General features: G+C 43.2%; 1 protein-coding gene across 1 annotated transcript in view; it reads right to left on the bottom strand.

The window, feature by feature from the left end:
* znf827 (zinc finger protein 827) overlaps positions 1-26,268 on the bottom strand; it is a 70,833-nt gene that overhangs the window by 23,244 nt on the left and 21,321 nt on the right. The window contains 5 exon segments of the mRNA XM_083926203.1: positions 958-1,197; positions 10,342-10,620; positions 21,437-21,932; positions 22,239-22,411; positions 24,787-26,061. Coding sequence (XP_083782329.1) covers positions 958-1,197; positions 10,342-10,620; positions 21,437-21,932; positions 22,239-22,411; positions 24,787-26,061 — 2,463 coding nt within the window.

The following is a 26,268-nucleotide window of genomic DNA, read 5'->3' as shown; positions in this document are numbered from 1 at the left end:
AGCCCCCACCCCCTAAACACCCCACTCCGTCACACTGCTCGCCAAGGACAGAGGTCTCTTTCCACGTTGCCATGGAGATGCCGCACGGGAGAAATGTAAAGGGAGGGAGGGGAAGTGCAGGGGGAGAGCATGTGCAGCCAAGTGTGCTTGAGCCGGCATGTCTGAAAACGAGTCAAGGGATGGAGAGAGAGAGAGAGAGAGAGAGAGAGAGAGAGAGAGAGAGAGAGAGAGAGAGAGAGAGAGAGAGAGAGAGAGAGAGAGAGAGAGAGAGAGAGAGAGAGAGAGAGAGAGAGAGAGAGAGAGAGAGAGAGAGAGAGAGAGAGAGAGAAAGGAGGAGGAGGAGAGGGAGGAGGAGGAGAGAGGGGGCATTTGTGCAGACACCACTCCTCATGGGGCCTTGTGTGAGTGTGTAAAAGGTGTGCATGCAAGACTGTGTGGGAAAGAACGACTGCCAATGTGTGAATTTGTGAAAATGTGTGAAAGCAAGAACAGAAAAAAAGATTTTACACAAGCTTGTTTTTCTGTATGGCATTTAAGCGAAGCAATCAGAGGCGGGATAGAGCTGGGGTCACAGCCCAGGACTACAAGCCTGACCCAACACACACTCACACACATCTGCACCTTTTCCCTGGGGAGGCGATGGTTCCACCTCAGAGCTCTGTCTTAATCTAGCAATACAAACAGCTGTCTGCTGCTTCAATGTCACTTTCATGGCCGTACAGGTAAAAAGCAGGATGTCATTACATGTCATATATCCTGGACTTTACAACGGAGCCACCAGAGGATGGAAATGGAAACATGTAGGCTTTATGGTCGAGTATCAAAAGCTGTCCCAAGGTTTACATAGCAGTGCTGCAGGGAAAAAGAAGACATGCTGCTGTGTGTGTGTTCTGCGGATCTACTGCTGCTCAGAGAACAGGGTGTGCCTGACAGCATACATGTCTGGAAGAAACATACCTGACAATTTGAACAGTAGTTCGGAGGCCATTTTCACCGATATGTCCTGGGAGAAGAGGTCTTTCTGGGGACGGGCCAACGTCTCGGGGAGGTTACTCATTGGCTCAGTCTTCTCACTCGCCCGTAAAGTGCTGAAGGCCAGCAGTTGAGAGGCAGGTGGGGTAAGTTCTGCAGGAGGAGGGTCCACCTCCATGGGCTCTGCCTTTACTTTCACCCTCTGGTAATGATCTTTGTTGTTCTCTGCAGCAGATGGTTGAAAAAGAGGACAATTACTGGTTAGATTCTGAAAAGATTGGACTGTTATACAGTATCCAAGGCTAAAGATTGTGTTTCATTCACAGAATGGAGGTTACGCTGACCATTTTAAGGATCATACACAAACTAAAATAGTAACCCTGGATGCAATGAAATATCCTTTTGTTTTTTGCTGCTAATTCTCATCAAGTCAAGTCAGTTTTATACAGCCCAAATGCACAAATCACACATCTGACTCTAAAGTCTTTACACTCAGTTCAAATAATCTAAGCCAAAAAAACAAAAAACAAAATACAACACTTTCTGACTTTCACCTCAATGTAAAAGTAAATGACTAAAAGATGTTGTATAGATGGAATTAAAACTAAAACAGGGAAATCCAAACAGTCAAAACATTACAGCTGAGCCGGTTAGAATCTAACTGAGTAATTATTAGGGCAAGGGAGCACCGGGAGGTCACACTGTTTCTTGGGGAGAGCTCCAGCAGCTCATGTCGGTTCACTGAAGTGAACCGTAAAGACACCAAAACATTTCAAATGTCAGCTGAGAAGCAATGAATCTATGCGCATTATAATCGAAGATGTTAGATATGGACAGAGTCTCTGATTGAATGTATTTTTTCAGCTCATGAACAATGGCATGAAAGGGTGAAAACAGCTGTTGACTCACTTCTCATACAAGTTCAAGAGGTGAGGAGAAGTGAGCCGGCTAAGAATAGTCGGGGTGGCATCTGTTAGGAATGTCCTGAGCCGATCTGCAGAATCAAACAGTGACTCTCTTCTCTCTACGGATATTAACCAAAAGACTCTAGGCAGCCATAAAAAAATATTGGAAAGTATTAGAATGAAACTGTGATGCAGGCTTTATTTTCTTATTGCAAAGCTATTCCATAGTCAGAAATTGGTTCTCTAATGGCCTCTGTGGCTACATTTACTTGATCAAATGTAGGCCTGCTTTAAGCTACAGTGTAAGGATACACTGTGCATCTTAATGATTTGGAATAAATAATCCCTTGATTGGTACATCCGTTGGAATCTGTATTATCCAAGGTATCTGATCTTTGACTGCAGGGATGGCGGGAGGCAGGGTCTCAGTGTGGTGACAAGCGGGAGCAAGACAAAGCAGTGGGACAGTGCTGCTGACATGGCGACTCAGCACGATTATGGGATATATGAATTTGGCAGGGCATCAGGAGCAGTGGGAGGGGCTAGGGGGGAGGTTAGGAGAGCAGGAGAAAGAGTGGGGAGGAAGGGAGATACAAGACAGTAACCCTGCGCTAACCCCGCGCTAACCCTGCCACCCCTCCCCTCACATTCTCCACTCCTCTGCTGAACGAGGCCAGTGTGTGACACCAAAACCGGACCTGAAGTACATTGTGTGCACGTGGGAACATGCAACCGTATCTACTGAATTGGTATGCTTCTGTGATTATGTGGGTGAATTAAAGTGTCAACTCCCCCTTGCCTAAAGTCCAGGTGTAGCCAGCATGTGGGGGACACTGACAACCATCAGACCCATTAATCCTTTAATCAGGTGGCCAGAGCTGGCCAAGAGTAACCTAGGGGAGGCTGATGGAGGGGCAGAGCAGAGGAGGAGAGAGATGCAAGGGCCGAGGGGCGGGGTGGCAGGAGGGGGCACAGCTCTGTAAGGGTCAACAAAGGGACACGCGAGCTTCCATCATTGGATCACCACCCTAACGACAGAGGCTGAGTGGACTGCTGCGCTGCAAAAACCCACACAGTTACACACTAAAATGCATCCCTGTACTAACGGACAGTATATGTACTTGAGCTCCCAGCGCGGGGACAAACATGCTTACGACCCAAAGAGCCATTACAGAGAGGTCACGTGACACAGAGAGAAAATATTATTGTTAAAACACCACGCTGAAAGCATCACATCACAGCAGGCCGGATCAGAAGTCTACCTGTCACACAATGAAAATGTGGCCTTACTCCCACACTGATAATAGCTGTGGCTTTTTGGTCAGGGTCATGACCTAATGTTCTGAAGTCATAAAAAGCAGCCCTCCGTCTGCCTAAATGCAGCTTGTGTGCGTGCGTGTGTGTGTGTAACAGAGCATAAGTGTGTATGAGAGTGTTTGTAACAGTGTGTGTGTGTGTGTGTGTGTGTGTGTGTGTGTGTGTGTGTGTGTGTGTGTGTGTGTGTGTGTGTGTGTGTGTGTGTGTGTGTGTGTGTGTGTGTGTGTGTGTGTGTGTGTGTGTTTCATCCCCTCTCATGCAGAAGCCTGTTCTGTGATACACCAGATGCCATTAGGCCAAAGAATCAGGTCTAGAAGAATGTGCGTGTGTACAAGTGCCTGTTCCCCTTTTTAAATAAATAGCTTAGCTTTTCTCTAGTGTCAATGTTTGTTCAATTCCTCTTAATATTACTTCAAAATATGCCAGTAAAGAACAGCAACAAATATTTTCAAGAAGTATGGGAAATGAATAGGGTTGAATTGCATGCTGATAATATGTGTTTTATATTAAAACGAAAAATCATCTCTGCCGCACAAGCTTTGTAGCACCTATTCAGAACTCATCTGCGTCCATACTCGCATGCCTGAAAACACACATCACAGACATTCACGTATAGTGGAGATGGGCATTCCAGCGTTAACGCGGTGTAGGGCTGATTGCTCCAAGACTGCAAGGGAAGCTCAGCTTTTTTTGGAATGGTGAAATATGCACTGCCGTGTGTACATTTCACTGACTAAATACGCGCTAGAAAGCCTTCATCTATTGGTCAGAATCAGCTACTTATCACTGGTAACCGGCACAACCTCCTTCTCATTCATCCCCACAGCGCTTTACACAGTCAGACGCTCAGCTTCTATTGACTTCAATGGAGAAGCGTAGAACGGGTTGCTCCCCCCCCCCCCCTTACTAATAGTCTAATATCTTTACCAACATCATAGGCATATATTGTTCTGTTCAAATGAATTTTTAAAAAACTTTTAGTGCAAAAAATACAAACCCCTTTTTTCCTGCAGGTTTCAATCATGAATTGCAGGCATAACAATTAAGTACACATTTAAACACATTGAGTTTTACTTTCAGTATCTGTTTAAACAAATATAAATGGCTCCGTTTTGTTAAGCACTGCATGGGCATTAGAAACTAATGACATACTGTTAGACTGCAAGTCTGTCTCGATAAGGTGGGTTAAAAGTCCTCCAAATGTGACCTCAAGTAAAAGGCTGCCAGCTTCTATCAGCTCCATTTGGTTTGTAATGGCAACCATATTGCATGGCTTTTACAGTGTGTGTGAATGTGCTATGTATAGCAAGTTTAAATGCGCTGTATGTACGTTGTTCCCTCTGACGCAGCCCTACTCAAGTTTCGAGTCAGAATGAAAGTGACTGGGGTTTGTGCGATGTTCTGTTTTTAGTGATCAACTTTGACCTCAGGTGTCTACTTGAATCTGTGTGGACGTGACAACCTCTTTCGCTGAGAATATACAGTAGGAAGGTACACAGTCCACGGACAGATTTATTACTACACTTAGACAAAAAAGTCACACACCATTAGGGACTTAATGCATGCAAAGACAATTTATTGCAGCACTTCGATGCACTGATGGAACAAAAACTTGGACAGACAGGTAGTGAGGGAGACGGACAGAGGAAGAGGAGGAAGGGGGGAAAAAATTGTCAAACAGTGCCAGGAAACGAACACCCGAGGGTAAGAGAGGAAACAAGAAAGTGGGATAAGAGAGAAGAGCTGGGGGAGGACAGAGGGATGAGGAACGGCTAGAGCCTAAATGACAACCTCTCCACCTCTCCCCCCTCCCGTTATCCCAGTCTACCCTTCTCCCTGCTCTGTTATTCCACATCTCTCTATCCCTGCCCCCATCCCTCTCTCTCTCAATCTCTCTATTCTCCTGCGCTCTAGCCGACCTGCTCAGACAGGGGTGAAGAGTTCATGCGCTTCAAAGGCTGCAGTGTGGAGACTGCATGTCATGTGGGAGCCACAGCAGCCTTGCCTGCAGACTTCACAGACAGCTGCTGCTACAATTGATCCTCGACCAGCTAGCGCTCAGTAGTTCAGCCTTCCAACGGTTGCAAACTGCAGCTTCATCTGACTCTAGAGCAGCACGCTTGATAAACAGCCCATGAGGAATCAGATATGGCCCTTATAAAGTGGTCCTGAACAAATAACATTTGGCACAAGCCAGAGCTGATCCAAAGATAGGAAAGTGCCCTGATATGAGGTCAAGACAAAAGACGACAAGTAATTTGCCTCAGTGATTCTGTCGATCTCTTTCGTGTATACGACAACCTGCCCAAACACATACAGCAAGGGGCGAAAGGAATCACTGTGCATTTCTGTAAATAGACCTATAGGCAGTGATAAGGAACCAGTGAGACAGAAAGAAAGATATGGAGGGTGGGAGGGAGTAGGAGAGGTCAGCGAGCGGCCACACTGAGGGGGCATGATGAGGACACTGTCAGAGCAGTGTAGAGCTTAACATAAAGTAATTCTGTACAGTAAAGCCAGTGGTGTGAATTAGAATAGTGAACTGCTGCTTACATAGTCTGCTGTGATAAGCTATATAGTGAATCCTTTAATGTGAGGATAAAGATAAATAATGAGCATTACATTCCGTTTCTCACTAAAAAGGGAAGGGCTTTATGTATCTTAGGTATACAAATAAAAGTAAAGTAATATGTAAAAATGTGTGTTCTTAGTATTTGGTTTGTTTCTAGTTGCTTTCTGGTGTTTTCTCATGGAGGCTAAATCAATTTAGGGTTCCCATAATATTTAAACTATTTGTTGTCTTAATTTGATTTATGAAATCATTTTCTTTGTCAAAAAACATGTGCTGACCAATCCAATAGAGCTTCAATGGTTTGTCAACTAATCGATTGGCAGAAATATATCAGCAACTATTTTGATAATCTAGTCATTTTTCATGCAAAATAATGGCAGAAAATTCTGTTTTTCTCTATATATTAAATTGAATATATTTGGGTTTTAGACTGACAAAGGGAAATTTAAAGACATCTCCATGGACTTTGAGAAACTGGGACATTTACCACTATTTTCTGACATTTTAAAGACCAAATAATTCATCGAGAAAAATAATCTGAAGATTAATTAAGGACAATAACCATGAGTTGCAGCCCTGCCCTGCAACCATTTTACTAACCTTCAACTGTGGCACTAAAGTAGGAGTAGTGCCATCTATGCATGTAAGCTCCACACAAACAAGGCAGTGTAAGGCAAGGTGTCGGTGAAAATTGGTTGTTTAAATATTTGAAGTGAAATAGCTGTAAAAAAAAAAATGCAGTTTTTAGAGGCATTGACTTATATATATAAGTATACTCATATTATGCTAAATAATGTAAATAAACACATTCTACAACCAGATAAGAATCATACTTTTTAATGCTATTTAAGCAACAATGACAATATGTTTGTCTGCATTGGTCATCCTAAACTGCTTTTAGACTTTAAGAAAGCGTTCCACTTCAGTTGTCTAAATCCTTACAGCTACCTGAAGGCAGCAGGCGATACACAATGGGTTTTATCTCCCGCACCAAAGAGCAGCGACATTACGCACCATGACCCACTGTGGCTACCTCGAGGAAACCGTGCACGACCAACCAGGGTGCTGCAAAAAAAAAATTGCACACATGATGGTTGGTCTCTTACAACATCTTGCCACTTTATCTGATGCATTTTGATGGAAAATTGAAGTGTTACAGCAGAACTAAAATATGGACTCTTTAAACTCAATTTAACAATGGTAAGTCAAGAGTTTATTTTTAAGCAGAACAAAACCCCCACAAAACTCCTAATGGAGTCTTGTAACTGTCAGATTACTCAGTTAAGAGTGACAATATCAACACTGTAGGCTGACAACATGTGGTATGTCAGTAAGATGTTGCTCCTACAGTTGAGGCAATCATGCAAAATCTTTTGAGAGAAGACCAGGTGGAGTTGGCATCCTTTGATTACAAATAACATTAATTATCACTCAATCAATCAACTTTGGCCACTGCTGCAAGAACTGCCAATTCTTCTGGAAATAAACACCCACTTTCCATTTTCTTGCTGCATTCTGTTAATTGCTCTGACGCATGGACAAAATCAAAACAATACGGTTTTCTTATAAGACCATGAGCATCAACAATCACTGGACCAAACCAGAGATTAACACTGGTAAATATTTAACCTACACTTGAACGGTAACCAGAAAAAAAACTTGGACAGAAGGTCGATGTTGCTTTGTTCCTGCTGGATGTGTAAGTAACAAACAAAAAGAAAGTTAAAAATGTGTTGCTGTCAGTTTGGTTCGAAGTCGTTCTGTTTCTTAATGCTCAAAATTGCTTAATGCAACTTTTATTGGGAAGGTAACGAGCACTGTAGAGGGGAGAGGGCCTGTAAAATGTCCTCAGAGATGGAAGGCCTGTTCCTACGGAATGAGGAATGAGTTAAGCAAGTACAAAGTGTGATTTCACACCTATAGTGAGGGTGGCTGGATGGTGAGTGGGTGGCACGGCTGTTACCCACACGATACCAGTCTGCCAGGGCACCACCTAGGGCCCTGTACCCCCCTCCCCCCTCCCTTACTGTGACGCCATGTTCCTCTTGCCCTGCAACACCAGTGCCCATCTGCTAGGACACGTTAGCCTCTGGCGCCAGGGACTATTTAGCCTGGCGTAATTAGCCCCTAGACACCAGCAGCCTGGTTTTAAACAGATGTGGGGGAGGTAGCGCTTGCAAGGCGACTCAAGCGACCAACCAATGTTTGATAAGGAAGGGGGGGGGGGGAGAACAGAAGAAGTGACCTAGTTAAAGGCATGATGCAACTTATGTTACAGCACAACAGGCAGTAATGATGACAACCCCACTTGCTCGGACTGTTCAATGCCGTGGTCGAGGAAGGATGAGCAGTGACAATATAATTAGGCTGTGTCCATTTTCTGTAGGACAAGCAACGATGAGGAAATGAGCACTTTTTAACAGACGAAAAGTGATGTTTTGAACAAAAATAATGCTTTGTCCAAATTCCCGGATGTGATTTCCCTATTTAAGTATCCTTGCTAGGTTATTGTGCTCTGGGGCTGACCTTTAACAGGGGACACAGAGAGAGGTTACTATGTAGACGCCCTTGAACCTCATGACCGTAATCACACGTGACTGTAACGGCATTGACCTTTTCTCTGGCTCTCTCCTTTCCTCCTTGCGATTTTTTTCTCCTTCCCTTCCCCCCAGGGTCATTTGAGGGTCCAGACTCTTGTCAAGGCTGTCACTCTAGACAGCCCTCTCCATCTACCGCCCCCGCTGTTGCCATGGCAATGGACAGCACTGCGCTCCGAGAACTGTGTGAGGGGGCAGAGGGAGCCAGCGGACGGATGAACGCTGCAGCATCTCTCCCTAACCTAGGTCAACCTTGCAGAGCTAGTGTAAGTGATGGGTGGGGATAAACGCTGGCCATGCTGCTTGAGAACCAAATAAACTGGCAGGATAACATCAGTGTAGGGATTGAAAATGGCAAAAATGATGGGAGAAGAAGAGGGATAACACTTATGAAACAAAGAACATAGGTGGAGGCAGTACAATGGAGGAATTATAAACTACCCACACTATTCAGCTTCCCTCTCTGATTTAACACAGGCAAGTATCTTATTTATTTTTAAATATTTTTAAGTAGTAATCATTCTTCTTCCTCACACACACACAAAAACAGGGAAACGTGACCTGGGGGCAGGCAGTGGAGCAGCACACGTGTAGTACCACAGAGCTCCCAGCCAGCATGAGTCACTCTGAACACCAGTCAACCCAAAGAGAACAATGGCAACCGGTGTGCGAGGTGTCTGTCAAGCACGCACACACTGGCACAGGATGAAGAGCTGCGGATGGAGTAATGCCCCACTGCGCCACCATCAGACTGCCATTTGCTTCATGCTTTTTCAACACTGACTGCTGATGCATATTTGCACGAGTGTGTCACATTGTCAATTTTATGGGTGCATAATTCTAGCGTACTTATCATTCCAACCAGTCTACATTTTCTTTCTATGAAGGGTAGTTCATGAGGCTTGCTAGGTAAGGTTTAATACATACAAATGCGTACAGTATTACAATTAATTGTTTAATTAGGAAAACCGTTTTCATACAGCTAGGGAAGGCAGCTCTGTTGTTACATACAGATACATACTTCCGAATATTTTCATTCTTAATTGCCTGAGAGATGCACTCCAGCAGCCCACAGTGGACAAACACCTGTCCATAATACACTTGAACTGGACCTGGCATTCACTGTGATTTTGGATGTAGGCTAAAATAAGCAAATAATTTCAACTTTATTTAGCAGTAGTGTAGAGTAATTGAAAGACAACAGTTAAAACAACAACAATAGTGCAGCAGCATATGCAATGTGCTACAAAATAGAGTACTAGGTTTGAGTCTCTGCCTGAGGACTTGAAGAGCTCAAATCAGACGCTGTAAAGGCTAAATCGGCCTGCGTTGGATGATGTCAGTGTGGTTCACACAGGTTGAGACACGCTGCATGTCAATTATCTAACTGTTTAACTCTCTATCATACTGTAGATCAAGGGTGGCGTTTTAAGCTCAATATAGCAAGCAGATTATTTTGAGCAAGCACAGTCGATCCTTAATGTACAGCTTCTTGTTCACAAAACATTGGACTCAAGCATAGATGCATACTCTAGAAAGAAAATGAAAGGTCAAGACAAGCTACCTGAACATCAGCATAAAGGCTTTGCAGCAGCAATCATCTAGAGCAGAGGACTATTTCACCACATATACTTTTTCCCTACAGGTACACTTTGCTCACCTTTGAGAAGCACCCATTTTCAGCTTGGTTAGGAGTGCCAAGTTAGAAAACAACAGAACCCTTATATGGCAGCCAGTGTCACAACCTTTGGCCTACAGCTAACCTCCCTAGCAGCTATTGGCTGATTTGATACTCAAACAGCTAAACATGGCCTGTTCTTCCCTAGAAATACTTCTGTATAGATGGACTGTTTTTGCATCAATTGTTTTACACAACAGACTGTTGCACAGGTCAGTTTGGGAACTCAAGAGCTCATTTGCATTTCCCCCTTATTGCAAACATGCACAGACCCGTAGATACAGTACGTAGACACCCTACCTGAAAGCTTGATCAGCAGCTCAGAGGCCACTTTAATGTTGATATCCTGGCTCAGCAAGTTGTTATTTGCCATGGGGCTTCCTTCCCTTGGTTTCAGTGACCCTGGACGATCTGGGGCTGCTGCAGCCCCTGTTGGCCCGTTCTGGCAGAAAGTTGCAGGGAAGATTGGTTGGACCTGGCTATGGGACTGGGAGGATGGTCTCGGGCTCAACGCTTCCTCCACTTTGGGTTCTTCCTTCAGGTGGAATGGAGACTTGAGCGTCTCCCTCTGGTTGGCTGCTGCAGCCAGAAAGAAAAGAAATCAAAGGAATGAGAAAAAATTCTAAAAGAGAGGTTAAGAGAGAGTCAAACAATTGCTGTCACCAAACAAGGGAGTTTGTTGGGTCTTTGGAAAGGTGTATGTTTATTTTAACCCAGAAATAATAAGAAGCCATACGGAGGATCTGCATTCTTTCTATCACCGCAGCTGCCTTACATTGTTTACTAAGTGTATTGCAAAAGGTCTCTAACACTTGCATGCATCCAAGGGTCATATACTGCATACTGTATACCACTCATCCTTCAGCTTCTGGTGAGTATCCATCTTAAATTTATCATGGTGCTATCAGAATAAAACATACAATTACTGAAGTTTAGTGTAATGTGCCAATAGGACACTGCAGCAACATTTCCAATGAGTGAAGATAACTATGTACACATCATAAAGTATAATGAAAATGCAGATTAAATGGTCCAACAAAGTGTTCCACACTTTTCAAAGTCCTATCACTGCAACAGACCCCGAGGGTGCAACCTCATACTGTCCTCTCTTGGACTTTCGGGGCATCTGCAACAAATTCCCAATTCATTTCCTTCCTCTTCTTCACACTGTACCCCTCCCAATCCCATTAACTTCTGTACACTTTATTCTCAGCTCTATTCTAGAGCTACGGTTGCTCATCCCTTCTCACCTCAGACGTCATCTGAATTCTCTTCAGACATAAAGGACATGAAATAACTCCTGCACTTCTGTAGAGCGCGTTAGCTATCAGCAAAGTCTTATCTGCCATCTCTGCAGTGTGTTGCCTAGGTTAGGGAGTGAACTGTCACATGGATCCCTCTGCTCTAAAGCCATCTTCAAGAGAAACTGGGCCACATCTAATCCGCCTTGGATGAATAATTAATAATTAGACATGGAGCAACTTCCGATAGCCGCCAAGAAAAGAATAGCAGGGCAAGCGCCTCTTTTTGTGTCTCTCAGCACATTCCACTACACGCCGTACTAAAACGAAGGTTTACACAGGCTATTCTTGACATTTAAAATGGCTATAATCACTGAGAGAAACTTCAGAAATGGGTTTTTAAAATACATCCTATTTGCCCTCGCAAAGTTACTTGATATCTTCATTTCATTCAGTGCAACTATGGGAACCGTGGAGAAGGTTAAAGGATACTATTGTGCGCTATTGTAACCTGATTTACAACAGGTGCACCAAGTCCTTTTTCAGACACAATTACAGCACTAAGTACTTGATTAAGTGGATTGGCTGTTGGCAGTACGGACCTGAATAAATGAAACTTGAAGAAGTTACAAGAATGCATGTGCCAGTTATGCTGTTGGAAAATATATAAAACAAAACCGCTCTTGATTTGAGGGTACCTTACTCCTGGAAGATGAGATGCTGAAAATCCATTCACTTGTACATTTGAGACATTCTTGAAATTTGCCCAACCTATACTTGTAGTTGTTTTACATAACTGAACTTTATTTTACATCTTAATTATTCTAATTTATCAACAAAATGATTTTGTCTCATCAGAAAGTTTTTAATGGCTTTCTATTGTTTTTACGATGGTATTGTCTCTTCTCTGTGGGTACATCTCTTTTTTGTAGTTTTTTTGTTTGTCTTTGTAATTAGCTTGATGTCGTTGTAAATGAGGGTCACCTCTCAATGATCTCTTAAGTACAAACAAATTTGATGAATGAATGAAAATCTTTGCAATATCTCATATTATTCAAAGAGCTTGACTGTCCTTTTTCTTTTTGGTTTTATAAGGTAACATCGATGTTTTTTGTTTTAATTTTTGACTTATGGTTAATTAGATTAAAAAACAAACATCTGCTGTAAAGGGAAACGGCCACTTTATTTGTGAAAATATGAAGATTGTAGGAAGTGTGTGTAGAACCTCATGTTCTCTGCAATGTTGCCATGTTGCTGTTAAAAGTACAAACAAATAAGCAAGTATGGATGAAACTGTATCTACATCTGTGATGGTGTGATTTAGACTGTTTCACATGCGAACAGAGGCTCCTTGCTAACTCAAATGTTTAAGAGGCAGATAAATCGCATATGTAAATAAGAAGAAAATGTGGCAAAAGCTGCTTTCTATATTTTCTTAACAGAGTATGTTTGAAAAATTCAATATGTAAAAGTAATAGTCATGCGTTCTTAAATTTAGCATATTCATTTTCTATTGCTCGGACACCACAGCACAGTCGGGGAGCTGCTAAGTAGCTACAATACAAATAATACAAATTCACCACTGTAATTATCTTATAATAAAATTTAAAAAAATGAAAATTTGAATTTAATTTTAGGGTTTGATTGTGGAAGAGTAGGATACCAACAAACCCATCTATATACTGTATCTTATAACACCTTCCCAACCCTTGACACATCAACAGTTTCCAAACAATCTGTTCACTACTACGATCAGTCACACACACACACACACTCTCACACACTCTCACACACACACTCATGCCCACACACACAGACACAGGGCATTTATATAAGAGAGGCTATCACTCTTGGGCAGACTGCTGTCCAGTCTCCTCTGGCCCCAGCAGAGATCTGCTCCGCTTTTCACCCTACCGTCTCACCTAACATCTCTAACCGCCACAGGCCTGCCGCCCCCTGCCCGCATCATCAATCTGTGCCGGCTCTGGCCCTTCTGATTAATGATGATCCATGCCGGAGGGATAGAGGGCTCCGGGACGGGGGATACGGGGCAGGAAAAGGGGACAGGTGCTGGTGTTTTTGACCACCCATTTGATGCCACAGTGCCACACCATGGCGGGCCAGGGCTGCAGTTCAAGAGGGGGAGAAGGAAGAGGTGGGGGGTTGGGGAGGTGGGGGTGGTGGGTGGTTAGTGACCTTCAAGTTCAGGGGCAGTGGCGCAGGGTCACACGCAGCACCAGCTGGAAATGTCACACCGTCAGATGTCAGTGGGCAGGCTAAGTATAACCTGGTCAGCACCTGGAAGGACGTCCTCTAATTAGAAGCGTGTTGGGCCATGTTGGATCAGACAGGGACAGCACACTTGGTCACCGCCTTACAAACACACAAAAAAAATACACTATCCCATTTACCCACGCAGACACACACTTATCTATATCTTAGGAGGAAACCTTCGTGTTGCTGTCACATACAACAGTGCTCATGCTGTGTCATGATGCATTCAAACCATATGAAGACGCAGGGCTTCACATAAGGGACTGACAAATACAGACTCAACACAAACTTAAGATTCCCAAATTCTTCTCCTCTGTGACCTCGTGAGAACAAAAACAACCCCAGGAGGTGTACTCACACACAAAGTCACACCACTCCAGTGACCTTTTGGATTGTCGCTATAAATAGAGTGTATTTCCACTCAGAATCTATGTTACAGAGCCCAATGAATTATTTAGTAGCCTAATCCAATGGACAAGTTTTTTTTTTTTTTAAACCTCTAAGCTGATGGCTCAATAACAAAAAGCCGGCTCACACTACCAACAGGAACAATTTTGCCTGCAACGCCAAGTTAACACTTTGGCCTTTTGTCTGTCAGAATTTCACAATCACAATAGCTGTATGCACATCCAGCCTCTGGCAGATCATATTGTGAAGTGTAGACAGTTTTGAAGAGGAGATGGGCATCTTTCGGTGACTAGGCAACGCTTCTGTGGGTTTCCTGCCTGTGTGAGTACGTACCCCGGGCCAATGTCAGCTCCCTTCGCATGATGCTCTAAGGCTGGTTCTAGCTCAGGGTTGATGATGCTATCAGTTTGTCTCCATGTTATCACACCCTTTTGACACCTGCCACAAATGCTACTTTCATCGCCATTCTCTTTCCTGTTTCTCTCCCCTTCAACACGCTTCTCTCTTGCGCCTCATCCGTCTCGCTGCCAGGCGCTTGTCCACTACGCCTCACCTCTCGCTCCGTGGCCAGGGCTGCCGTCAAATAACTTCATTAGCTTTCCACCTCTGTCACGCCGGCCTGCTCCCCCTCTGACAATTGGCTGCTGTTTTCTCCCGGAGAAAAAAAAAAAGCACATGGCTACGTGGGGCAGGTTGAGAACCCAACAATAGCTGACAGTGTGCAAGACACCGGACAGTGATACTGATGGCTGCAGTGGGGATGTATGGACCAGAGGTCACACACAAAAGGCCTGTCTGTGTCTGCTCATGCAGAGCTGGAAAGCAAGGCACATGCAGATTAAATCTATTTGTTCACAAAGTGAAAAAAACTAAAGACAGGACATTGTTCTAAATATTCTGTCAACTAAGAACACTACTATGTTCAACAGATGCCCCTACAGAGTTTTCAAACACGATAACACAAGCATAATGTCTATGCGTCATATCCCTGTAGCAAAGCATTGCATGCAACATAGCCTCCCAGGAAAAAGATAAATAAGACAACTGCAGAAGCATCGTGACAGATGCAACACCTCCCACAACCCCCTGCATGCCAATTATTCACACCCAGCCAGGGTCAAGCTCGTTGTGCCTGTGTCACCGCAGCGGGGGGTGGGGGGTGGTGTTTGGAGGGTGTGCAGTGCCCACTGTCATTATTAACTCAGGGTCCACCGGGCATAGGGTAGGGGCTGTGCATTTCAAAGTGCCTCTGTGGCTTTCATCTCAGAATCAAAATGTGGATCAAACTGGATAGCTAACGGTTGTGTCAGCGTGTAAGGATAAAAATCAAAGGGTATCAGTATAACACTCAATAGAAAGCAGGCTAGCCCAAAAAATGATATGCTTATTATGTCAGAGGTCAGGAAGAGTTCACTGGCTTTTTATGCCTTGGGAACTCGATGCAACTCCCTCTCTGCTTCTTTCTCCCTCTCCTTCACTTGCTGTCACTTTATCTGTCTCTTTTTCCCTCTCCAGCCTTTGATACCTCCCCATCCCACCCCCTTCCACCCTCCCTCTCCATCTCCCTCTCCCAGGCCTTGTGGGATTGAGGCACTGAGACAGCAGTGTAAAAGCAGGAGGGATGAGCTGCTCGTGTACACATTCAATCTGGGTTGGCAGCGAGGTCAGAAGAAATAGAGTCTAGAGGTCCCAAGAGGAACTTCCTCATCTCTCCCTCCTTTGCTGCTCCATGGCATGGTTAAGTCTCACAAAGATCTGACACCAGTTCTTCTCAGTTTCATAACCCTCTATCTTTAACTCCGTCCCTCAACAAACGGAGAACCCTGTGATCAAAGAAGCTGTATTCATTAAAACCCATCATCATGCATTCAAGTTCAACATCCTCTCGTCCCATCTTTTTATATCCTTCCTCATTCTCCTTGAATGATGCCCTGACTAAGATGTCCGCCACTTGACACTGGACTGACATTCTGTGGAGCCATCTTGGCTCCTCTGGGAGTTGCATGGGCTTGATTGTGCAGTCTGGGAGTGAAGTGCAACTGGCACCCAGGGGGTATCCATGTGGAGCCCGGGCGTGCGAGATCGAGGGGGAGTTAACTAAGCCGGCCGAGTCCCTGTGCATCCTGGTGGGGTCACAGGATGGCGCTGAGGGCGCTAATCATTGGAAATTATGAATTCCTTTTTAATTATGAATTATGCATCAATTTTTAATTAATCTAATGTTCCCAGGGTTTTTCCTCCCATCCTCACTCAAGATCTCAATCTAATTACACAGCATTAAGTGGAAGAGTGGCAGCCGTAGCCTCGACCCCGACGCTGAACCTCGGTCAACCTTTTTCCATCAATCTTGTCATCGTCTCCAAGCTCATCCTTTGATATTTTGCAACATGGTGAAATCTGTCTAAACACAGTCTGGACCTAGTATACCTTAGAGCAGCATGTTCGTCAAGTTTGTTAAATAATGAGAGAATTTCATCCCAACTTTACCAATGGCAGAAAATACTGATACTGATAACATGTTCACTTTTAAGCCTTAAAGGTCCCATTCTATTCTAATTTACAGGTTCAACATGCATTTGGGGTTTCTATAAGAACACATTTACATCCTTTAATGTTCTTAAAAAACATTATTTTTCTCATATTGCCTGTCTAAATATACTTGTATTCACCCACTGTCTAAAACGCTCCATTTTAGCACCTGTCTCTTTAAGACCCCCTCCTGAAAAAGCCAAATCTGCTCTGAATGGTCAGCATTTTTAATTCTTCCGCATCTGTGCTCCCGTTGTCTCTGCACACACTAGTAACACTTTCTCTCTATATATACTGTAGTATAGTTGTGACATCACAAACATGAAGAAGTTCTGATGGCTTGCTTAAAGGCACAGTTTCTCAATACCAGTTGTGTGCATTTCTCCGCTGATCATTAAGGTGTACTCCGTAAGATTTTCATTCATTTAATTGTCTTTTAAGTTAATATCTATCAAAGAGTGAGTTAAAACAATGGTGATTGATCATATGACCCACTAATAAAAGCACTTCTGCTTGCCTTCTTGATGAGTATTACAATTTGAGTGTCTGTGGCGACATTCCTCCCCTAGAGGTAAATAAGCCGCCCTGTTAATGATGCTGGTGACATTGGTTGTTCTGTTGACCCAGATCTACACTAACAGTTATGCTGCGCTCACTTGCTCTTCACTTACAAGCAGTTTGCACGACTAGTCTGAGGAAACTCCAAGAAGAGGTCATTTTAAATTAAAGAATATTGGTATGTAAAAAATAAAAAAAATGTAATTAGTAAATTAGCACAACAGTGTGTCCTTGGTTGATTTGGGGGGAGTCTTGTTTTTTTTTACTTTTTGAGCTCTTATTTAATCCTTGCAATTAGCCCTTCACAAGATGGAATAAGCACAGTATACCTTAAGTATCCAAAGAGCACTTGAATGCGATCCACCACAAAGACCCAGCAGTGTTTCTACTCCATAGTTTTTAAGACTGTTTGTCATTTTGTCAATTATAATAATACCAACACACAGGCAAAAATAATTGTTAAAACAGGCGAAAGATGCCTAGAGGTCACAGATAGAATGTGGGTGAGAAAAAATTAATCCCTCAAGAACTTTTGTCGAGTTGCCCTTGAGCGAATCATTTAGTCCCAAAATGCTTCAGTGAAGCTAACCACCAACAGCAGAGGACTGACGATGTACTACTGGGAAGAAATAAATCCTACAGTATTCAACCTTGGACGGGTAAATAATCTCAAGAATGGTAGAAAAATGTAATATCACTCGGGTATTTTAATGAAATTCTGAAGATAATATGTAGTTCAAAAAAAGAACAATTATCTATGACATTAGATATGAACATACAGTACTTGCTCTGATTTAGGTCATGCCTTTAGTGCAGTTGATCTTTATGTGCTAGTTCTACTCTTTTGCTACCAATCCTGAATACAGTATACACCCAGTGATTTCTGCATGAGGTGCACTCTAACTGATGAATACCAAAAAAGAAGATCCGCATTGGCCATTTAGCAAAATGTTGTTTAGGGGCAAAAAGCCATTGAAGTTTTAAAAAAGTAAGAAAAAAGCTCAATATCAGAACATTCTCAGTCTACGTACTCCTTCATGGTATGCTTAGAATGCTGTTACTATGAATGGCTCCTCTATTTCACTCAGTCCAGTGCAACTTCATCGTACACAGAAATGGCATGACAAAGTGTGTACATGGATTGAGCCTCGATTATTGTCATCTGATCCCATAGGTGACATCCTTCCCGTGTTTATCCCAGTGTTGGATCAGCGGAGCAGGTTGAGTGGAATATTTCAAGCCTTTGTATCTGTGACTATCTACGTTTTTATATAGTACTTTCCTGTATATATATATATACAGTATGTGTCCTGGCAAGACCATGTTGTGCTGAAAACCAGATCAGGAACAACATTTGTTATAAAGGTGCCACTAGTTACTGTACACAATGGACAATCAGAGTGCCGTGTGCACATGACCAAACTTTTACACTTATAAAAAAGATACTGATCACTTATTTCCAAGGTGCAATGACATCACAGTTTCACTGTATCACATCTTATTATTATAAATATTTTTATTATTAATAATAATTTACAGTGGCCGTTAAAGGAATGAAGGCAGGTGAGATTCTCTGTCCAGTTGCATTTTTTTTTCCAATAGCAGATAAGCGAATGTACGTACATATTATAACTGTCAACTTGCATACCACGGTATACTGCGAAACTATTATACTGCTGGAACCCTAGTTCAAAGTTTCAATGCTTGTTGAACAGCGGTTTATTAAGATACAGTATATACAGTTTATATATGTCTATTATATAGATATATATAAACTGTATATAATACTATTTAACATCTTGTTGTTCTTAAGGCTACTAGAAGGCACAATGAAAAATCTAATTAAGTCAGTAAAGTGTCCTCAGGGCAAGTTTTGAAATTTTGGGGTATATACAAGAAACCAAGGTTGTAAATAACCTTGTGTATAAGTAAAATGTATTGATATTAATATCCTTAATATGCACAATAATAGTTAAAGTCGGGAAAAACAACAGCTCTAACCTACACGCCTGAATCTCAGACGGACGCAGCTTTGCCACATATTAGGTAAACTATTTCACCAGCAGGATTTTACATTTGATTTCAATCAAATATCTACATATGAATCCATTTTCCTCTGTCAAAGCTAAAACTGTCTATTCACTAAAGGTTTGTACCAACTCTCAGACATTTTAGGCTCCCATTGTTTTAGAATCCATTAAAAACAGCTCAGAGAGAGATACTGCGGCCTTGACCTGAAACTATAAACATAAAACTGTTTACACTTCTTACGAATGTTATTTCTGGTGACAGTGAAGAATCAAAACAAAACTTAAGGCAAAGGGGAGACAACATCTAGCTGGAGATCAGAACAAATGTCTTCACGTTCAAGTCTGGAAGAAGTGAAATACTTTTTATAAAAGTACAACTGCAATGACTGGAGTTAGAAAGTCATGTTGAGAAAATAGTACAATAAACAAAACAATTATGGATTACAGGAGTCAAGCTAGTAGTGTGTCTGTGCACGCTGTTTTTCCATGTATTTCTTAGAACCATATTACTTGATGCAATCTGTTCTCCATTTAGACAGGAGTAACTTTTAACTGCAGTACAGTACACCCTGTACATTAGGGGTGGAACAGTTCACAAAATCCACTGTTCGGTTCATATCACGATTTTGGGGTCACGGTTTTTGATTCGGATCCTTTTTTTTTTCTATTTCTTTTAGATTCTAAAAATACCATGTATCAGATCTGTAGCCTAATAATTTGATTTTTTTTTTTAATCAGATATTCTTAAGGACATGGCATGCAAAAACTGAAATAATGATGCAGCTTGTTTAGGGAGTACTGTAACGATCCTGAATCAAAGTGAGATTTTGAAACAGTAGGAGACACATTGCTGCATTCACGCGTTTATATATATATTTGGCAAAAGGGTTAACAATTGTTTGCCTTCTAGGTAAGAATATTATGTTATCTTTCACTGAAATACACACAAACAGCAATCAGTGAACTGACTGAAATAGGCTAAATCAGGGCTGTTCAATTAATTTGGAATTGGGGCCAGTTGACGAAAATGATCCAAAATGAGGGGCCGTAAAAATATGAGCATCACATTCATGGATATTGTTAAACAATACAGTGACATAAGAGTACATACAGTATAATGTCTTTATTTTATCAATGTAAATAGTAGTCATGACCTCAAAGCGCAACAAGCTTGTCAAAAAACAATCCTTGTTAAATGAACAAACCTGTGAACCAGCGGTTCGCTTTTACTTTTACTTGAGTATTTAATTAAATGCTACTTCATACTTCTATAAATCAGTGGAAATATTCTACTTTTTACTCCACTACATTTATCTGATTACTTCAGTTACTAGTAACTTTACCAGGCTTACAAGCACATATGAAACATTTGTTTATTCATCAAAAACTGGACTGACAAAAATGAACGTAACATAAATGCAGAGTAGCATGATTTTTCTGAAAATGCCTTCTCAACTCCTCCTCTTTACACACTGATATAGCTGCAGAGTAAACTCAGGCTTCACAGTGACAGAAACTAAAACTTCTCTGTCCATTCTCTGGTGAACTGACAGTTTTCTGTGTCAACCTTTCTTTTTTTCAGAGTAGAATAAGACATTGATGTGGTGATTTAACCAGACTGAAACGATTGAGAACAACAACAGAGCGGAGCTTAGAGAACTACTGCCAAGAGGATACAGAAACCCACGAAGAAGAGCGTAACGGGAGTCTGCGTAGCGTTGTGGTCGCGAGCCTACAGAGAGCGCATGGAGCAAGTCTCCCAGCGCGCCGGGATTTGACACGCTGAGACGGATACGAGAGAAGACAGCGGTCATGAAGACTTACGCCAAGTTACACCTCATAAGCCGAGCGGTTAACACGTGTACCGAACCGTGACAAGCATACCGAACGGGACAGATTTTTTTAATAAACCGTTCCACCCCTACTGTACATTGGTGGGTTTATCCTTTTTAATGATAAAGGAAAACTAACTTGACACCCATCTCCTCCTCAGATCTGTGGTCACTCTACAAGATGATGTACCTGTGCTTTTACCAGCTACTACCAATTTACAGGCTCCAAAGGCCGCAAATATTGTATTTACATATATAAATTGACTAAATTAGAGCCAAAATGGTTAGTCAATTCATAAGTCTGGCAATGAACAGAAAATAAATTGGTAACTGTTCCGACTGTTGGTTGAACAAAATATTTCTCAGATGCCATCAGGGGCTCTGTGAACTTGTGAAGGGCATTTCTTTGCCATTCTAGTAGATTAATCAATAATGAAAATAAGCGGTAGTTGCATTGTGCGTTGCATTGTGCGTTGCATTGTGCGTTGCATTTTTCATTTTATTAAAAGAAAATGGCACTAACCTGAAAGCTTCATAAGCAGGTCAGTGGCCGTTTTGGTAGTTATGTCAGGGCTGAAGATGGAGGCTGTGGTTGGACCACTAGGACTGGATCTGACCCCGACTCCTACCCCAACTCCAGGTAGGTCCAGGGAGTTGGCACTGCTGCTGGGACGGTCCCTGCATATGCTAAAGGGGGATAGTACAGACAGATCTCTCTCCTGTGGTTCCTCCTTGATGTGGACGTGATTGGAGGAAGCCTCTACTGGAGTGGATGTCTGCTGCTGGGAGTCTAGGTGCAGCGGGGACACCTCTGTCCCTCTCAGGTCAGCGGAGCCGCTGTCACCCATCAGGGAGCCCTCGCCCTCCGTGTCGGTGGTGAGCTCCTCTTTCACCTTGACGTCTGTGCGGGGGAAGTGCTGGTGGCAGCGCATGTGAAGCTTTAGGCTGAAGTGACGGGAGGAGGTGAAGGGGCAAAGTTCGCACTGAAACGTCTCACCCCGGTCCTGGTGCTGATGTACCTGAGAAAAGAGGACAGGCTAAAGTGACTAATCACTTCTCCTCTCTGGCACTACAGGACATCAAGAGGAAAGAAAGAATGCTGGGCTTCATTTTAGTTAAATTTATCTAAAACAAACATGCAGTAGGGTTTAATTAGATTAAATTGCCATGTAGAGGATATATTACACGTTTAACTAAAGCATGCATATCCTTTAATGTTAACAATTATATTCCAAGAGCCATAATAGTCACTAATTAAAGATGATGTTGGTGGGGGTGACAAGGGGTGCAGGGTCACAAGATGAAGAAAATCCATATGATCTCACCTTCATGTGGGACTTAAGATTGTCTTTGCGAGCACAGCGGAAGGGACACAAGGGACACTGGTGGCTTTTCAAGCCTGTGTGAATGACCATGTGTCTCTTCCAGTAGCTCTTGCGCTTAATGACCAGTCCACACACAGGACACTGGAATGGTTTGCCACCATCCTCAGGAGAGCCTTGAGGGCACCAAAGAACATTGTTACAAGGAGAATCATTAGTGTTTTAGTGTATGTACTATATTGCTGATATGCAACATAGTTACTGTAAAGAAATAAAAAATCATGCCTTTCCGAATACAGACAACAGTATTCACAGATCTAGAAGAGACAGCAACTCCACACCTAATGGTGAAAACGATCAAGGGAAATACCAGCTGGAAGCAATGGAACAATGAAAGTAAAAACTCAAGCATGTTTTAGTATCTCGATTATTGTTGTTGGCTTCATATCCGGCATCCATTACTGTTTAATTGGTCTTATTAGAAAGAGGCATGATTGCATTACAAATTCTACAAGGGCCTGTCAGGATGGCTTCATAAGTATTCCAGTGCCGTTCCTTGAAAAACATCTGGTAATCAGTGTTTGGTGAAATTACTGTGCTCAGCCATTCATTGACCTGAGGTGTAAAACCTCGAGACTGCCTATTTGCAACAATAAACCACCATCTGCGGCCCAACCTCTCCAAGCACAGCAGAGATCACAATGCAAAAATGACTGCTGCTTATTCTGAGCAGAGTGAAGCGGAAATAAAACAGGAGAGGAATTGTTTGCGAGTTTAGTACCTTCATCTTAGTACTTAACACATGTGTTTCTATATTAGAAAAAAAAGGGAGAAAGCTTTCTTTATATATTCCAAGTACAGACTATGCCAGTGCAACAGAGTTTTATAGTGGAACTGGCAAGGGACGACAATAAAACAAGACATGACAGTCAATAATCAAGGTCACATTTTTCAGTCTGGCGACCAAACAACTACCTGCATTTTTACAGCGCTGCTCGACCTTGACGGCTCGCGGGTTAGAGCCGACCCCCTTTTTAGCATGCAGATCACAGAATATTACATCGACTGCCTCATCTGTCTGAAGTCAATTTGATCCAGCCATTTTAGATTTGGCGGGGTTGCGACACAATCCCTCAAAAGTGCCCATCCATCTCCTTGAAAACATTCTGTTCTCCCTAAAGGCTACTTAGCAAGAGCCTGCACTTTGAAGCTTTTTCCCTCCCTGTGCACGAGTGAAATCTTTGTGTGCACCCTTGTTTGGTTATATGTCTATCTGAGTACACACTAACAGAATATACTCCATGGCCATTTGTGAGTAACAGAGAGAGAGTATAAGAGGGCGAGAGAAAGAAAGAGAGAGCGAGAGAGAGACAGAGAGAGAGAAAGATATAGAGAGAGAGAGAGATAGAGAGAGAGAGAAAGAGAGAGAGTGTGAGAGTGAGAGTGTTAGTGTGTGTGTATGTGTGTCTGTCTGTATGTGTACGCGCGCATCTGTATCCAGTCAGTGGAAAGTATGATGTGTTTGGCCTTAAGTCTGCTGTGCTGATCAGTGCAGAGGGCTCTGGCTAGTGGGGGTTGAAGCCAGGAGGAGGCTGCCGAGATGGATATGGACTCCAGGGCTCCCCACTGTGCCGAGCACACACTGACGGCCCCCTTTTGGCAGCACACACATCCCAGCACAAACGAGCTGGTCTGGGAAGGCAGTGAGGTCTCAGTCGGAACCCCCCGCCGAGCCCACAGACCATTTCCCAGACTAGAAGGCCAGCCAGGGCTGTTTTCTCTCTGTTATGCTCTCTGCTCGGCTGACAGTTAAGCTGAGGCTACACTACTCGCTACTTCTGCGCCAGTGAGGTGAGAACAAAATCATTTACAAAACTAGAGAAAACATGTCATGGAAGTTCAGGATTGTGCTTTTGCCGATTTGTGTGTTGAAGTATTTATGTGACAAGTAAACCTGCTACTCTCACACAATAACAAAAATGTTCTCATTTTGGAGCCGTGCTATTTTTTTTAAAATCAATATTAGATTACATTTTTGAGTACTAAGAGTTGTATTTACATGTCATGACATAAGTGGTATTAGTTCTTTCATAAATGCTGAATGGGAGAAGGATGACGATACAGAGGATACTTCTACTTGAAATTCAGATTCACATTTTTGTATGGTCATTTCTCAAAAGAAAACAGTATGGTGAAAGAAGATAACAACTTTATAAAAATGGAGTGCAGCAGAATGGATCTTGAACCATAATGTCTCTCTTTTATGCAGAGATACGGTGATTTTATTTAATTGTAGCAAGTTAGCAACCTTGGTTGGGATTAAGTAGCCTCTTCTAATTCTGTGCTTAACACAGGGCAACAATTGAGTGTTTCAGTCTTTTGTAACTGTGTCTCACTGAAGAAAAAATATCTTTTAACTCGAAAAATAACCAAAATATACCTAACCTAAGCTGAGCTCTACTATTATTATCTGTATTGGTGCAACCATTATTTTGATCTATGTAATATTACTATTACTGATGGCTATACATATATTATTACTTCAGATTACCTGCTTGGCTGTTGGGTTTGCCTCTGCTCTTTGGAGTAGAGGGCAACAACAAGTCTAGGCTCTGGGTGGGTGTAGAGGGCGTTGGAGCCTTCTGATTCTTGTCCAGCAGGGGCTTCACGTCCTCTTGGAGGACCCCAGAAGTCGCCAAGGAGGAACCATCCTTCTTCTCTGCCATCAGGTTTCCTGCTGCCCTTGCTGCCACCTCTTTGAGCAAGGCAGCAGAGGAGGTCATTGACACAAGGGAAAGAAAAGAACTGGCTGAGGATTGGTGGTCAGTAGCAGCACTGGTCGTTGACGAGGCTTGGCTTCGCTCACTGACTTTCTTGGAAAGTGCAGCGAGGGTGGAGCTAGCCGACTGTGGGCTGAACGGAGAGTTGAAGGCATCAAAGCGCACCACATCATCTCCTCGACCACCCCCTCCTAGGGCGGGCACTGCAGATGAGGCAGAGGTGGAGGAGGAGGAAGAAGTCGTTGAGGAGGCCACAGCATTCTTGTCTTGAAGTACAGCATTCGCTGCTGCTTTTAACTTCTGGATTGCAGAGTCCGGGGACAGGCTGGAGCCGCAGGGCGTGGAGCAGCTGGCTGGTGGCCACTTATCTGCAACACCTGCCCATACAAAGCCACTGCCGTTGCTAGTGGTGACAGAGTTAAAGGGGTCAAGGGGCTCTTGCTTAATGTTGGGGACTGCGGGTGCCAAGGAGGCTGGTGAAGCTGAGCCACTGTTGTTGTTGTTATTGGCCAGTTTTCGGGCAAGAGCACTTAACTGCTGGGCATGGTGGGAAGACGGGGAGAGGGTCAAAGGTGGGGCTAGACCTATTGGAGGAGATTCCCCCCCAGCACCTCCCCTGGATGACCGACCCAGGTGCTCCCCACTGTCAAGTTTCAGCGACCCAGCCTCTAGGAGGCGACGTAGGTTGCTGCTGAGGGGTTTTCCCAGGGCACGAGATGCTGCCTCACCATACAGTGATGATACCACAGAAGAGAGTGTGTCCTGGGCCGAGAATGCACCTCCATCCAGTCCAAGAAGTTCCAAAGAGGCACGATGGACGGGTGTGGGGCAACCCAATGAGCTCTCACCTCCACAGGTATCGTGGTCCCCGGACCCAGAGCTGACTCCAGGCCGTTCATCAGGAGAGGAGCTCCTGGCCAGGAGGAGCTCATCCTGGGTATCTCCATAGGACGACGACTCTGAGCGTGTGTCAGAAGCATTCCCAAACCAGCCTTCCTCCTCCACAAGACCGTCATCTGGCCCTCCTTCCTCGTTGCTGTCTAAATCTGGAAGAGGAGAGGGAACATAGAATTTAGCACAAAGGAATAGAAAACAATGCTGTGTAAATATTGGAACAAACAAATCATCATGTTGCTCTAGTGAACAGTTAGACTAGACAATCTAATTTCAACATTGGAAATTACTATTCACTTATATTACTTATATTACTTCCCATCCGTGCTTGTCTGATGTTGGAGAGTAATCTGGATTAC

This window comes from Echiichthys vipera (assembly GCF_963691815.1).
Source record: "Echiichthys vipera genome assembly, chromosome: 2".
In the NCBI taxonomy this organism is placed as follows: Eukaryota; Metazoa; Chordata; class Actinopteri; order Perciformes; family Trachinidae; genus Echiichthys; species Echiichthys vipera.
Note: the sequence above shows the minus strand (reverse complement) of the source record. Positions and strands in the feature narration are given on the sequence as shown.